Source organism: Podarcis vaucheri, assembly GCF_965113315.1.
Source record: "Podarcis vaucheri genome assembly, chromosome: 12".
Lineage (NCBI taxonomy): Eukaryota > Metazoa > Chordata > Lepidosauria > Squamata > Lacertidae > Podarcis > Podarcis vaucheri.
Window position 1 is genome coordinate 8,430,742 of NC_138750.1, and position 15,626 is coordinate 8,446,367.

A 15,626-nucleotide genomic window follows, 5' to 3' on the forward strand; every position below is an offset into this window, starting at 1 on the left:
GAACTTCTGGCAATCCTCTTTCGTTTTGATTTTTATCTTCTTTCCTTTGTATTTAAATAAGACACCTTGTGGGAACTCCCACCTGTAAAGTATTCCGTTACCTCTCAAAAGTCCAGTTAGGTCAGTGTAGTTGGCTCTTAGATCCAGTAATTGTTTAGGGATATCTTTGTAAATTTGTGCTCTTCTATCCTGGATCACAAGTGCTTTATTGAAGTGTAAATCAAGTAGCTTGTCTCTCTCCTGTTTAGTCCTTAAAATAATCAAACAGTCTCTAGGCCTGTCCTTCCCAACGACTCTTCCCAATCTAAATGCAGTCGTTATTTTGAAATCTGTGTCTTGGTTTATACCCCAGAATTTGGAAAATTCTGCCGTTAAAAAGCCGGTCAAATCCTCTTTCTCAATCTCTGGGATAGAGCGTAATCTCAGGTTATTTTCCCTGTTTCGCAGTTCCACCAAAGACAGGTAGGCCTGCTGGTCTGTAATATGTTTGTGGAGCGGTCTTACCTCTCCTTTCAGTTCCTCCACTCCTTTGGCTGCAGCCTCTGCTTTTCCAATCGCAGCCTCCGCCAATTTTCGATTTTCAGATGTTGCGTCGTTTAAATTTCCAATATCTTGTGAATGCTTGGCCACCTGTTCCGAAAGTTTGGTAATTGAAGATGTGGCTAAGTCAATTTTTGCAGTTTGATCATCCACTTTTTTGTTCAAAATTGCGAATTGTTGTAACATTTCCTCTAAAAGAGTGTTAGATCCTCCAGATGCCATATCCTCACCTATTGGTTGTTCAGCTTCTTCAGCTGGTGTTGTTGGCGAGGGTGCAGTCTGTAAAACAGCAGGGACTGAAGATCTACGTCCCTGAGAAAACAGGGTTGTTTGTGTCAGTTTGCCTTTCCCTGCCTTCGACGCAGCTCTTGTTTTGTCGCTCATTCCACACCTGTCTTTGGATTCAAGGTCAGACTGTCAAAAGTTTCATGAGAAAGGCAGGCGCAAGCGTAAACAATCTAACCACAGAAAGACAAAGCAAAGTTGGTTCTCAGGAAATTGTAAGTCCCAAGTTCCACTAGAGGGAGTAATGTTGCAATTCAGGGAAGAAGAAACAAAATTTCAGACGCCATTAAAGTTCCTTAAGTTAAGTAAATTAACGATGATCCTTGGAAAAGACCTTTTCCCTCTAGCAGAGCTCTCACAGTGTTGCCATAAGTTTCTTAAAGGGTGCAAAGTACAGTTGTTTAATTGTATCCAACAGTAATGCCTCTAAGTGTCCATTTCAAATTTATAAGTGTATCCGCAAAGTAGCCTTTTGTCCCACTGCAAGTCCGGGACTGGGGGTTTTAAAGTCTTTAGAATTTAGAAAAGTCCAGCAGAGGAGAAAGTCCCCAAATAAGGTACAGAAAATAGCAAGGAAATAAAAGTAACTTGCCTGCTTCAGTTTCCGACTTTTCCGAACGTATGATGTCTCACTTTAAAATCTCTCCGCACTGCTTCCAGCTTGTCAAATCTTTGCTTTTGATCACTAGCATCCTCGGGAGACGGACTTCCTTTTTCTCGCCTCCCGCTTTCAGCCAAATTCATAAATTTGTAATCCAATTTTGAGTAAATCTTACTCACGAGTAGTTGGTTTGTAATCCAATGTAAAAGGAAGAAAGGTCGGCGCTCATCCGCAACAGCCGCGCGGCTTCACTCCCGCAGAAAGAGCGATGAATCCACAGCACCGCTTCCCCTCCGCGCTTCCGGAGCCCCTTACGGGGTCCCTTCTTCGTTTTGGGGGTCGCTCTAGGTGCCCGCCGGATCCCACGGCCACGAGCTCACTCTGCTCGTGGTTTTTCTTAGTGGGTCGTCGCTTTGCCGCAGCGAACGACCCTTTTCTGCGGAGCCCCTCTTCGCAGCGCAAAGAGGACCGCCATTGCTTGCTTCGCGCCGCCTCCGGAAGTCTCCCTCCCTTCCTTTTTCTGTTTGTTTGTTTCCTTGAGGACTCTGTGTTGTACACTTCTATGACTTGCAGTGTTCTGAAATAAAGAGATTATTCCCACCCCTAAGAACAATTACCATCAGCCAATGCTATGGGAATTGCATCTCTGAAAATACTGGCGTTATCCAGAGAGGCAGTACTAGAAAGCTCATCTCCTGGGTTCCATCGAACCATAATACAGTTCTGTTGCATATACTCGTGCACTGATAATATGATTCTGTAGCACTTTTGTCTATCGACACTATGTGTGAGAGTGAGAAAGCACCACATATAAATTGCACGTGACAAGTGCACATGTGTTTATTTCTCCACACAGAGATGTGCTTTCATTGCATGCATATGGTTCCTGTGAATAATGTTTGCGGTTATCTGTGCTCACATCAGCAAAATCCTTTTCGTGCACAGGTTTTTTTGCAGGAGGAAGACGAGATATTACCCTAATTAAGCAGAATGCTCTTCCCCAAAAGAAGAACAAAATACAGTGGTGCCTCGCAAGACGAAATTAATTCGTTCCGCAAGTTTTTTCTTCTTGCGAGTTTTTCGTCTTGCGAAGCACGGTTTCCCATAGGAATGCATTGAAAATCAATTAATGCGTTCCTATGGAAACCGCTTGCCAGGCTGGCGGTGCGGAGAAGGGCTTTTCTCCCCACCGCAAGCCTTCAGGACAGGTACGGGAACAGAGGGGAAGGGGCGCAGCGCTTCTCCTCTGTTCCCGGGGCTTGCAGTGGGAGGAGGGTTTTTCCTCCCCACCGCCAACATTCAGAACAGCATTCTGAATGTTGGCGGTGGGAAGGAAAACCCTCCTCCCACCGCAAGTCTTCAGGACAGCCATCTGAAGGCTGGCGCAGAGAGAAGGGCTTTCCGCCCCACCGCCAGCCTTCGGAGCAGCCTTCCAAAGGCTGGCGTGGGGAGAAGGGCTTTTCTCCCCACCGCCAGCCTTTGGAGGAGCCTTCCGAAGGCTGGCGCGGGGAGAAGGGCTTTCCGCCCCACCGCCAGCCTTCGGAGGAGGTCCGAGGACAGTGGGGAAGACGCGCTGCGCTTCCCCGCTGTCCCGGAGATTTCCCTATGGGCTTTCGTCTTGCGAAGGAAGCCCATAGGGAAATTCGTTTTGCGAAGCGCCTCCAAAACGGAAAACCCTTTCGTCTAGCGGGTTTTCCGTCTTGCGAGGCGTTCGTCTTGCGGGGCACCACTGTACAGTGGAACCTCTACTTTACAACCATAATCCGTTCTGAAGGTCCGGTCATAACTAGAAACATACATAAGTAGAGGCACACTTTTCCATAGAAAGTAATGGAAAAGTGAATTGATCCATTCTAGACGATGAACCCCCCCCCCAAAAAAAAAAAAAACAACACCCAGTAATTTAACACAGATTTTACTGTCTGAGACCATAGATCCATAAAATGAAGACAATAATTCATGTACTGTACAGTGGTACCTCAGGTTACATACGCTTCAGGTTACATATGCTTCAGGTTACAGACTCCGCTAACTCAGAAATATTACTTCGGGTTAAGAACTTTGCTTCAGGATGAGAACAGAAATCGTGCTCCGGCGGCAAGAGGCCCCATTAGCTAAAGTGGTGCTTCAGGTTAAGAACAGTTTCAGGTTAAGAATGGACCTCCAGAACAAATTAAGTACTTAACCCGAGGTATTACTGTAATAACACTTCTGTTGACATCTATTTTATGGGTTAGCCCTCACTGTTCTATAAAATAAATAAGACAGTACTGTAGATGGGGGGGGACATTTTTTCCCCTTACGTTTACTGAGGGTGGGTGAGCTTACCTGGCTACAATCTGGGGGTGGGGCAAGGGTCAGTAAAGGGTTGGTTCACTTCGTCCAAGGTCACTTTTTTTCTTGCCAGGCCAGGTTCTTCTCTGGACTTCCTCAGGTTAGTTCCTTGGCGGGGTCTGGGGCTGCAGTGCTCCCTGCTGTGCCTCTTGCAGGCGGCACCTCTTCCACAGCTTCAAGGGTGGGATGGGGGCCCTCTCCCCAACGGCAGAGGCCCCAGTGCTGCCCGTAGCCGGCCGGGCAACCTCCAGGCTGCTGGCAAGGCCTCTGTTCGTATCTAGAGGAAAGTTCACAAGTCGAAGCACCTACTGAAGGTCGTAAGTAGAGCCATACATAAGTCGAAGTTCTACTGTAGTCAAGTCCCTTGCAGTTTTTTTCAGGATTAGGATATTGGGACTTTAGCAAACATGCAAGACAGAAACGTGGTTGGATTCACAGACTTTAACTCTCCACCCACCCATCCATCTCTCTCCTTCCCCCTCCCTCGATTGTCATTCTCCTTCCTTGTAATTGCCACCAACTGGACTAAGATATTGTGCTGGGCTTTTTTTTAAGAGAGTGATTAATGTGCTGAGTGAGGCAGAAATGTTGTCACTTCTTCTTGCAGGATGAATAAATGAAAAACCATGAATCAGCTGTAGATGGATTTTTCTGTGGTGCACTGTTTATTCCACGCTTAAAACATTAAAGCGCCCATCTTCTCTTACAAGGTTCTGAAGCCTTTGAAGCTTTTGCTTTATTTTATTTCTATAACAATCTCCATCCCTTCCTTCTAGTCTACTCTACTCAGGGCACATGCACCCATTTTGAGTTTTCTCCCGTTCTCCAAGGATAAGCCAACTTGGGTTTCTGGAAGGTTGATAGACTTGTTGGAGGCAATCTTGCGAGACCCTGTGATTGATGTGCTGGTGGCTGTAGCCCTTGAGCGATATTTTCTGCTGCTACCAGAGGCTGCAGTCAATTTATCCAAAGCAGAGCAGCTGTGACCATTAGAGATGCCTGCTGCCCCTCAGGGATCTGCGTTCCTCTATTCCTTCCTCTGCCCAGTCTTCTTGGCTTGCTCCTATAAGGGAGAAGTCAGTTCTTATTTGAATCCTCCTCCCTTGGATGTCTCGTTTGGACTTTGCTGCCAATTCACAGATTCTAGCTGCCGGTTATTCATCCTCTTTTACTCCAGGCAATATATTCCTGCACTTAAAGGGGTTGCTTCTGTCTATCTATCACTTGAAATTCAATCTAAAGTGTGTCTATAGCATTGTGAGATTTGATATGCTCTTCATATTTTCAGGGGGGAAGGAGAAAGGAAGGCAGCACTACGAAACTGTGGCAGCGACAGCCAATAAAATATACAAATCTAGACCCAGAAGGGCCATGTTTGGAACTGCCACATACAGGATGCAAGCTGTCCTTATTAATAACAGCATATTCCCCGAATAGGACTGTAAAATGTGAGTAGAGGAGACATGCTAAGAGGTGTATAAGATTAGGCATGGGGTAGAGAAAGTAGATTGAGAGAAGCTCCCCACCACCACCACTTGCATAAGACTAGAACCTGGGGCCATTCAATGAAACTGAAAGTCAGAAAATTCTAAACAGACAAGAAAATGACTTATTCACACAGTGCACTGCTAAGGTATGGAATTCATTTCCACAAGAAGTAGTGATTGCCACCAATTTAGATGGCTTTAAAGGCGAAATAAGTTTAATGGAAGGTAAAGCTATCAATAAGGGATGTGGGTGGCGCTGTGGGTTAAACCACAGAGCCTAGGACTTGCCAATAAGAAGGTCGGCGGTTCGAATCCCCGTGATGGGGTGAGCTCCTGTTGTTCGGTCCTTGCCAACCTAGCAGTTCGAAAGCATGTCAAAGCGCAAGTAGATAAATAGGTACCGCTCCGGCGGGACGGTAAACAGCATTTCTGTGCGCTGCTCTGGTTCGCCAGAAGTGGCTTAGTCATGCTGTACGCAGGCTCCCTCGGCCAACAAAGTGAGATGAGCGCCACAACCCCAGAGTCAGCCATGACTGGACCTAATGGTCAGGGGTCCCTTTACCTTTTAAAGCTATCAATACCTGCTAGCCATAGGGGTTGTGCTCTTCCTCCATTGCTGAAGGAAGTATGCCTGCGGGGACCAGTTACTGGAAATCACAGGTGAGGATGTGCTGTTTAACTCAGATCCTGTTTGCAGGTTTCCTGTGGGCATCTGGATGGCCACTATGAGAAGAGAGTCCTAGACTTGTTATCACATTAAGTTGTCATGAACAGGATTGCGCAAAGATTCTGTGTCCAGATGCTCGAGATCTGTTTCACATTCCATGTGCTGCATCATATGCATTGCGCAAGCTTATTGCACAGTGATGGGGGTTGTATCAGTATTTATCAAGGTATTTGTGCCTTCTAAATTGGAGATGCACAACTTGGTTTTCAGAAAAAACCTTTAGAAAATTAACAGCAAACGGCAATTTTAAAGTTTTAAAATCCATACAAAAAACGCAAAGCTTCAGTTTAATATAACATTGAGAAAAATCAAAGTGAAGCTAAAAAAATTATTACACAGCATTTAAGCTAAAAGCTTCTGGAAATTAGAACTTCTGGAAGGGCAGTTGGACATGGCCAGGTAGACTTTCAGGTAGGGAGTTCTGTATTCTGGGTGCCATAATAGAAGAAGTCCAAATATCAGAAAGTGCAGAGACACACAGGAGGGTTCCATTAGATAACATGAAATGGCAGCTGGATTCATATGGAGAAGGTGGCTCCTTAAGCATCCTTACCCATTAAGAGTTTTAAGAGTTACAGCCAACACCAGGGTTCGTAAAGGAGCTGCAAGACTGATGCTGCAAGCACATTCAAGCATCAGGTGCAATAGCAAGAATGAATAGATTACCTTTAAGCCCTTATTCTCTTCTACCTAAAAACATTAAATTTAATCTGTTTGAATGCTGGCTAGGGTGTTGTTAATTATACTAACCAGTTCCTAACATGAGTGGACCTAAGACTTAAATCTGCATAGAACCTCTTATTTCCAGTTCTACTTAATTTGCGGCCTGGTTGTGGTTATTCTTTGGTGAAGGGTGTCAGATTCTCAGGCCGCAGTCAGAGGTAACTGGCCATTCTCCAGGCATTCGGCTTGAGATCCTAGTTGACCTCCCCATCTGCGTCTCCCGGCAGGATACAGGCAAGGTCTCTATCGGCGATCCCACTCAACGTGGGACACACCCCTCCTCCCTCCTCCCTGCTTCCCTCAGGGAGGGGGAAAAGAGTCAGACAGAAATCTATTTACATTTCTTTATTTCTGTCATTCCAGCAGTACAGAGAAACGTGTCTGCACTCTCCAGTCTCCAACAGTAGAGAGAGATTAACTCCACCCCTGTACTTCCAGTACAGGTCAGATGACACTCTGAGCTAACATCCGGTGCTCAGTACAGTGAATAGACTGCCCCTTTGTCCCAATAGTACAGTCCCAGACATCAACATCCTGTTTTGCATTCCAGACACCTGCAGCTCGCTCTCGCATTGCTACTTTTTCCTGACAAAGGGGATGTACTTTGTACGTTCCCTTCAGCATTTGCTTCCTGTTGCTAGGCAGAGATATGTGATACTTGCTTCATTCCTTCTCCACATTGCAGGGCTGAGATGAGGAAACTGGGATAGCTTTCGGAGGTGGTTAGTCCCATGAGCTTGTTAGTCCAATTAAACTCTGCGAATAACTGCTTATGAACAAAACAACAGAAGCATCAAGACAGATGATTATGCCCGTTTTGTTTACGTTGCAATGGAATAGAGTAGTCTGGGTCATTGGATGAAACATTTTACTTTTATCGGCTGACCCCCAGGCCAACAGGAAATGGCATTGTAGCAGCGGTCTTGTGAGGACCCTTACATGGTGGCTCCTCCTTTGTCTGCAGAACTTAGAAGCAAACCTTTGTTTCCTTGCCTACCTTGACATCTAAGCAACAAGGATGGAGTGGTTGCAAGCCTCTGTCAACTTTTTTACTTTCGAATTTTGTCCCTGAGCTATGCTGACCATGGGGGAAGGCAGGGCGACAGATGGAACGTTACTGGAAAGATTCCTGGGTAATACACCGCCCAGCCGGCATCACTGATGCTTTATTTTGATCATAGTTGGAACAGACATGGAGTGGGGGAAGGGATAACGTCTCCAACCAACTGATCTAGACTTCAATTAAGTAATGAACAGTTTCACAAAAGCTGCGATTTCCAGCTGCCACATCCTTTTACTTGGTCAGATAAACCATTGCATGCTGCAGTCATTACATGCCTACCCTGCCCCAAGGATATATAATGGCATAGAAATAGTTGTTAAAGACATTTGTTTTGTGTGTGTGTGTGTTCCCTTCCTAATTCCCACTGTAAGGTGCTGCTCAGATAATGCACGTCTTGTGATTGAGGTCAAACACAGGTGAGAAAGCAAACCTAGCTATTTTCTAAAGCAATATGAGTACCAGAAACACCATTTATCTCCACCATAGGATGAGAATTCACATAACTTGTTATTCATGATACACTTGATTATGGTGCTTGTAAAAGGCTCTTCTTTCTGATGCATTTGCCCTTCAGTATTTCAGATATGAATTTCAAAACCTATTGAGTTCATGTTATTATGAACTCATACATTTTCCACTTCTCCTTTCTCACCCATTTCTGATGAGGTCTCTGCTTCTTCATCTTCCCTCTTTGTCCCATGTGACCATCCCTTGACATTGGAGGTATATCCACACAGCTCAGATTTAGTGTATCAAATTTCTCACAATCCTGTTATTTATTTCACTGCCCCAATATGTAGGGTGTTGATGTGGTCACTACATGACTTACAGTGACTTGCATAAGCTGTGTATTCTGCATGGTTCTCTTTCCACACTCAGTAGACAGTAGGGTGACTGAATCCTACAGGGGTCTATATATATAAATCTAACTGTCAGGGTAGACAAGACGTCTCATGCCTGGTGATGCTTGCTTGTGCGCCTATCTGGTTTGTTCTTCTCTTACTGCCTCTGAGAGCCATTAAACCGAGTCATGTGCTCATGTTCCGTTCCCAGAAGACCCAATTTCCTTGCCTGTAGATCTATAGTAATTCAAGAAGTTAATGTGCTTATTGCAGCAATTAATGATCCATTTCCTCTGAACAGTATTTACAGAAAACATGCACTCATCGGTGATGGCAAAACAGTTTTCAGAATCTCAGTGGGATCATTCTACTTCTGCCATGAAAGCTGAAGAAAGCGTCACTCCTTTTGGGCTCGGTCGCTTATCAGCTGCCCAACAACCACAGTGGCTCCCCTGCTAGCCTTAAGAACTAGAATCGAGCCAAAGGTTTCTACAAATAATTTTTTCTAAGAAAATTTCTGAGATGTTTCTCTCCCCCCCCCCTCATCCCATTAGAAAAGGGCCACTTTGCACAATTATCTCAGATACACACTGTCTCGGAATGGCAGTACCGTATTTTTTGCTCTATAAGACACACCAGACCACAAGACGCACCTAGTTTTTGGGGGGAGGAAAACAAGGAAAAAATATTCTGAATCCCAGAAGCCAGAACAGCAAGAGGGATCGCTGTACAGTGAAAGCAGCGATCCCTCTTGCTGTTCTGGCTTCTGGGATAGCTGCACAGCCTGCATTCGCTCCATAAGACGCACACACATTTCCCCTTACTTTTTAGGAGGGAAAAAGTGAGTCTTATAGAGCAAAAAATACGGTAGGTCTTGACCATTGTGGATGATGCAGAATGGTAGCTAGGCTGCCAGTTGTAGTTCCGTTCTCTCTCTTTTTTGTCAGGGGCAGGGGAGGGTGGAAGTGTTGGGTCTCAATGGTAGAGCATCTACTGCACATCTAGAGAGAACAGCCTGAAGCCCCGAAGAGCTACTGCCAGCCTGTGTAGGCTATACTGAGATAGATAGACCAATGGTCTGGCTCAGAAGGAGACAGCGTCCTGTGGTCCTGCAGCTGTCAGTTGCAGTGGCTGAGGGAAAGCACACCCTACTGTAGGTGGAAAAGGCAGACGTTGTGCTACTGTTGCTGCTGATGGTGTGTCCATCCTGTTGGAAAATCTCTCCTCCCTCTGGAGAAATTCAGGGAGATGGTCCTCCCATTTTCTCTGCCCACAAATAGGCTGGAGAATGAGGGGCCATTTGCGTGCAGCTTTATGCAAACAACAAAAAACATTCATAATCTTAACTTTTAGCTGGAAGCCCACTTCCCAAGATCCCCTCCTTCAAGACCTGATTGTTAAACAGCATTCTTTGAGTGAGATCTCTTTCCACATGGTTGAATGGTGTGCACACTTTCTCTCCAGCATATGACACATTCAAAGAACAATATATAAGACTTAGCATGAAATAAACATGTCTTCCTCTTTTGAATATTTAATATAAAAATACTATTTTATAATGCACTATTTAAACTCACATTTAGAGTACTTCAGTGTTTCAAACTTTTAATTACTTTGAATCAAAGTCACTGGTTGTATTGATTGATCCCTTAGCTTGTAATTTTTGATTAGAACTGCGATTCCCAGGGCTTTTTGAGGGCGAGCAGTGAAGCTTAAGTGATTTTAATAGCAGTATAAAATATTGTGCATGTTTAAAATGGAGCAGCCTAATTAGTAGCATATGTTCTAGCAGGAAAAAAAATCCAGAGAAAGACTATTTCATAGGTGAAACTCCCTCAACTGCACATAAACCTTCCCCTTTGACTGCAACCCAAGCTTTTGTGGTACAGGTGTGGTCTGTTAGATCAAGACAAGTAGGAATGGACTTTGCAGTTAATCTGTGCAGTTAATATGATTAGCCCCAATTGTCAATGTAAAATGATAAATTGTTCTGATTATCAGTCCATTGCTCAAATATTAGTGAAGTGTCTAGAAATACTATTCTAGCATAGTTTTTAGTTCTATCACCTGCTAAAACTTTTCTCTCATGAGCGACTCGTTTGACTGTCACTTAATTTGCCTACTAGGCACACCAGAAGCATATCAAGAGGTCTTATCTTCCTTCTAGGAAACAGCATTCATTATTTTTGCATAGAAGTAAATTCTTGCAGGGTGAGATAAGAGAGTGAGAATGAGGAGAGAACAGAAATGGGATGAGATAAAGTCTGGTGGTGGAGGAAGCTTTCAAAAGGTGACAAGACAGAGATGAGGTCAAAGCGATTAAAATGATACACAGTTAATTTGGCATAGGAGCATGTGGCTTGAAAACACTGTTGGTTGGAGGTTAGCATAGACAAATGGCAGGAGCCCCTTGCCTAGTTACCTGGCCTCAGCTTACTTTATCTGCACATTTGCGACATTTGTTCTGCTATGTACATGCACATGTGCACATTTTGTTGATTTGAAGAGACCCACGGTGCACTGTGCATAACCGTTTTGTCAAACGCTCTTGATGTAAAGTTCTGTGCTGTGTTTGTGGCGTGAGTCAAATAGTCTTAGCTGCTTTCACTTCCCTGAACGCAATTGCAGGATGCACATTCCATTAAATGTGTTAATCTGTTTCTCGGGAACTTCAAAGGCTAATTTATTGTGGCATGAGTTTTCGTGGGCAAGAACCAATTTCATCGGGTGTGTTAAATGGACTGAGAGCTACTTCATATGTAAAAACAACAACTGAGCTATATACTGTTCTTTTTAAATTATTGATTTCCCCACCCGCTCAGGTGTGGAAATGAATCACAATTATGAGAGGTTGTCAGCATCTAGATTAATCCAAGTGGTTGTTGGGAACAAATCAGTCTTAACTGGAAAAGCGGGGCTTGACTCGAATCCCTTTCATCAGTGATACTGTAGACTTATCACCCCCAAAAAGCAGAAACAGAAAGGTGGCAACTGGGGAGTTCTAAAAAAAATCTGGTCTGGCTAGCCTTGGCTTCTAAAAAAGGAATAAGCATTTTAAATGTTTTTAGTATCGCATCCAAAGTAGTAATAAATCCAGTGGACACTTTTCAATTCCTTTCTGTCCAGTATTGTTGCCGGCCATTAGTGTTGGAATGATGCTGCAATTTTTGTTTTATTTAGAGTAAGACAGGAATGGCAAAAAAGGAGTGAAATCACAGTGCTTTTAGTTCTCTGACAAGGATGTTAATAAGAAGCACTCTTCCTTCTAAATTAGCAATCGGGATTGCAGAATTCATTCTCGAAATGGGCTCTTAATGTAGTCTTCTGCCAGGCAGATAGCTTTTCAGTTGTTTTAAAAGGTTTCTCTTCTTTAAAGGATAGCTCCTACTCTAGACGTTCATGAGCCCACATAATGTAATGCATGCCCTTTACTGAGGACACCATAGTAGTATACAAATAAGAATAAGAAATCTAGAATAAGAAGCGTGGATCTCAGCTCACTTATTTTATAAATGAATAAGAATCTTTGGCTGCTCACCACAAATAGCTTGTAGTCAGCCTGGTTCATGCACATCACTAAGGCAAACCATGCCTGAGAACACACAACTATTCGCAGGAAAACATATGGCCGCTTCTCTCTTCTCCTGGTCGTTCTGCTGCCTCTCTACCTGGAGCTAAGCCCTTGTTTTCACATAATGTCTGAGTCTAGGCTCAAAGTTTTCCTTGCTCCGGGCAAACAGCAAGTCACAGGGGAGACAAACTATGAGCCTGCCTTGAGTGGGTGCCCCGACACTAGAAGGGCAGGATATAAATGTGCCCATAAATAAATGTTCCAGAATACTGCCCGACTTGCACCCAGCAGTTTCCCATTTTCAATTAGCAGAATGAATTGTTTGGCACACTGTAAAGCAACAGTGGATTGTAAGGAAAGTGGTTCTGTCTCATAAATAAATGGAAACTTCACCATGGGTGGGCCAGAACTGCGACTGGCACTTCTAGGTTTGGCTCATGGCTTATGAGTTGTGGCTCAAGACAAGTGGTCACCCAAGAGAAGTCTTGTTGAGGTTCTCCATTGCCACACTGGGCACGGCTGACTTTGCACACTTCCTAGCATGGACCCACTTCACTGGGGATTTAATCCTACGCAAGCAAGCCCCTCCAAAAAGAGCAGCCCGTTTGTTTTGCACCCACCATCTTCTCACAGCTTGGGTTATATTTGTGAAGAAAATCTCAAAAAAAATTATGCTTAAAGCTGCGTCCTCTTGATTCATTTGTGAGATGCCCCTGGGGGTGAGCAAGTCACTAGTCCTTCCTTCGCCTGCCATGGCAAAAGCTAGCTTTGATCTTGAGCTTCCGTGTTTCTTTCTTAATTTTTTTAGTGATAAATTTGTGTGCTTGAAAATACATTCTTATCTCACATAATATTTGGAGGTTACAGGCAGATAAATACTTTGAGGCGTGCAATTTCATCAAGCCTGAGAGCAAGCCAAAATAATGTGATTTTGACTCTCTCTCTCCCCCCCCCCCGCCTCCCTTCATGTTAATGAGCTGCATCTCTCTGGAGTTTTCTTCTGGTTAAATAATTAATATGCAGATGCCTGGCTCTTGCTTGGCTGTTTGTCATTCCACTTCTCTAGTTTGCATTGTTCATGGTTCTCTTTCAGAATCTCTCTTGATTTTGCTCTTGTTTTTGAAAGCTCTACATTTCAAATATGCAACAGTTAATAAACGGGTTTTGCATGCCAGCTTTTGTTGAGCTCCAGACCCAAACCATGATTGATTAGAGGCGAATTAACCCCAGCATGCATAAGAGGACACAGCCAAATTAAGACTATTGGGGGGGGGGCAGCTGAAGACAAGGGAAGAATGAAGCCTCAAATGGTTCAGTTAGCCCTTTGGGTCTCACTGAAGAGTAACGTCAGGTTTTTCTGTGCTAAGCCAAGCAGCCTGCATCTGACTTTGCTCCTGCCCTCTTCTTCTGCACTGACGCAAGGGAGCAAGAGACTAAACGAGAGACAAGGCTAGTGTTCATGGTACAGCTATAGGCACCATTTGGTTAACAAATTTCCTGCACACCTTGCACTGCTGAGGTGTAATGAGCAAAGTGCAATGAAATGAGCCGTGACAGCTCTTTAGATCTCTGCTGTGTGAGGACTTGCACTCCACACTGGCAGAGGAAGGCTTGCCTTTTCCCTTCCCATAACATTACCAGTTCCCTGTTGCATGGGAGGTTATGCTGCAAGTATCTTATGCAATGAGTCGAGGGATGGCTCTGCATTAGGAGTATCTGCCATGCATGCCATCAATAGACATCTGAAGGCAGCCCTGTTTAGGGAAGTTTTTAATGCTTGAAGTTTTATTCTGTTTTTAATGCTCTGTTGAAAGCCACCCAGAGTGGCTGGGGAAGCCCAGCCAGATGGGCGGGGTAGAAATAATAAATTATTATAAATTATTATTATTATAGTGCCCGGTGGAGTGGGTTTCTGAAATGGTCAGACGTGCCAGGGCACTCTTAAGCTGTGTACACCCTCCCATTTACTGTGCATGCACGTGGCATTGGCCACAATCCATCTTTGTCTTGTATCCATCCGGCCGCTTCCTATGAAATGCTGTGTTTCGATGTGTTTTCCCGCAAAGCAGCTTAGATCTCATTTGAGAAAAAGAGCAACTTTTTGGTGATGCTTAAATCAGTAAGACTAGGGGTTACCTTTTTGGCCCATGGCATGTTTGAAAAGTGGTGGAACAGTTGTGGGCACCTGTTGACTGCAATTGAAGGCTTCTTTCCAGTTTAATTTCAGTGGGGCTGAGGGCGCTAGAGAAGGCATATGTTCATCCATGGCGACTGCTGATAAGACCAGCAGAGCTGAGCAAAATAATGGGAAAACTTCTACTGTACTTAAATCCAGTCCGTGTGGGATAGAGCTAGAAATGATAAGTCTGATTTGCTTGGGGTGGGAAATACGGTAGCTTGTGCTGCTGTTATAGCCCTTACAAGAAGGAGAATAAGAGTTGTGCCCAAGACTGGAGGTATAAAAACATTAGAAAGCAGTTTCTTCCTCATTTCCTGCAGCAAAAAGGGAGCTTTATCCTTTTCATTTCAGGGAGCAAAACAAGGGGAAGTTAAATTGGTATCTTCAGAACCAGACAGAAAATAAGTTGAAATTCATCGATTCACTTCCCTTGTTGGATTCAGAGCTAACCCAGATTTAAAGTGGTAACTCCATGTGTGGAATCTCCCTCAAGTGTTTTGCATGTCAGTGTGGTGCTGGGAGGTCTGCGTTTGATTTAGGACTATGATACCAGGAGAGGAGGTTTGATTTAACTCTTTCCTCCATGCTGTTTTCTGGTTTAAAAATGCGTACTAATGAACCACAGGAAAGGCACCTACCAAAGTAATTGGCTCATATCATAGATTATCAGTGTCTTTTACCTCCTGCTGCGGGGAGGTAAGACTGGAGGTGACCTGATCTAAAATAGCAGAATTGTTGCATTTCAGCGTTTTGAGGACCAGATCCTTTTTGTTAAGTGCTATGAATACCCGAGGAGGCTACTCACAGAGACCCTTTTGTTTTCATCCACAGGTAATGCAAGTGGTGAAGGAGCAAATAATGAGAGCGCTGACCACGAAGCCTAGTTCTCTGGATCAGTTCAAAAGCAAACTTCAGAACCTAAGCTACGCAGAAATACTGAAAATTCGCCAGTCTGAGAGGATGAACCAAGAAGATTTCCAATCTCGCCCAATTTTGTAGGTGTTCCCCTGTAGAAGTCTTGCTTCCGCCTCCCCACCTCCTGTTTGGGAGGTCTAACAAATGTGAATGACATTTATGAACCCTTCAGGAATTGCTCTGTAATAAAGCTGTTCAGGGGCAGCATTTCAAAGCAGGGCAGTCACATCAACGTGGAATGCGCTCGCTTCCATCTGCAGAAATAAAAACATGCCTCTTTGTATTCACCTAAAGTGGATTCTTCAAATCCCTGTAGGGCTCAGAGTAGTTTATTTGCAGCAAATGATGCTTTGACATTT

General features: G+C 44.2%; 1 protein-coding gene across 8 annotated transcripts in view; it reads left to right on the forward strand.

Moving 5' to 3' along the window:
* Positions 1-15,626, forward strand: part of ELMO1 (engulfment and cell motility 1) — a 334,285-nt gene that overhangs the window by 300,089 nt on the left and 18,570 nt on the right. For all 8 annotated transcript variants that reach the window (XM_082192827.1, XM_082192825.1, XM_082192826.1 and 5 more), the window contains one exon: positions 15,184-15,347. In XM_082192827.1, coding sequence (XP_082048953.1) covers positions 15,184-15,347 — 164 coding nt within the window. The remainder of the gene's footprint in view (positions 1-15,183; positions 15,348-15,626) is intronic.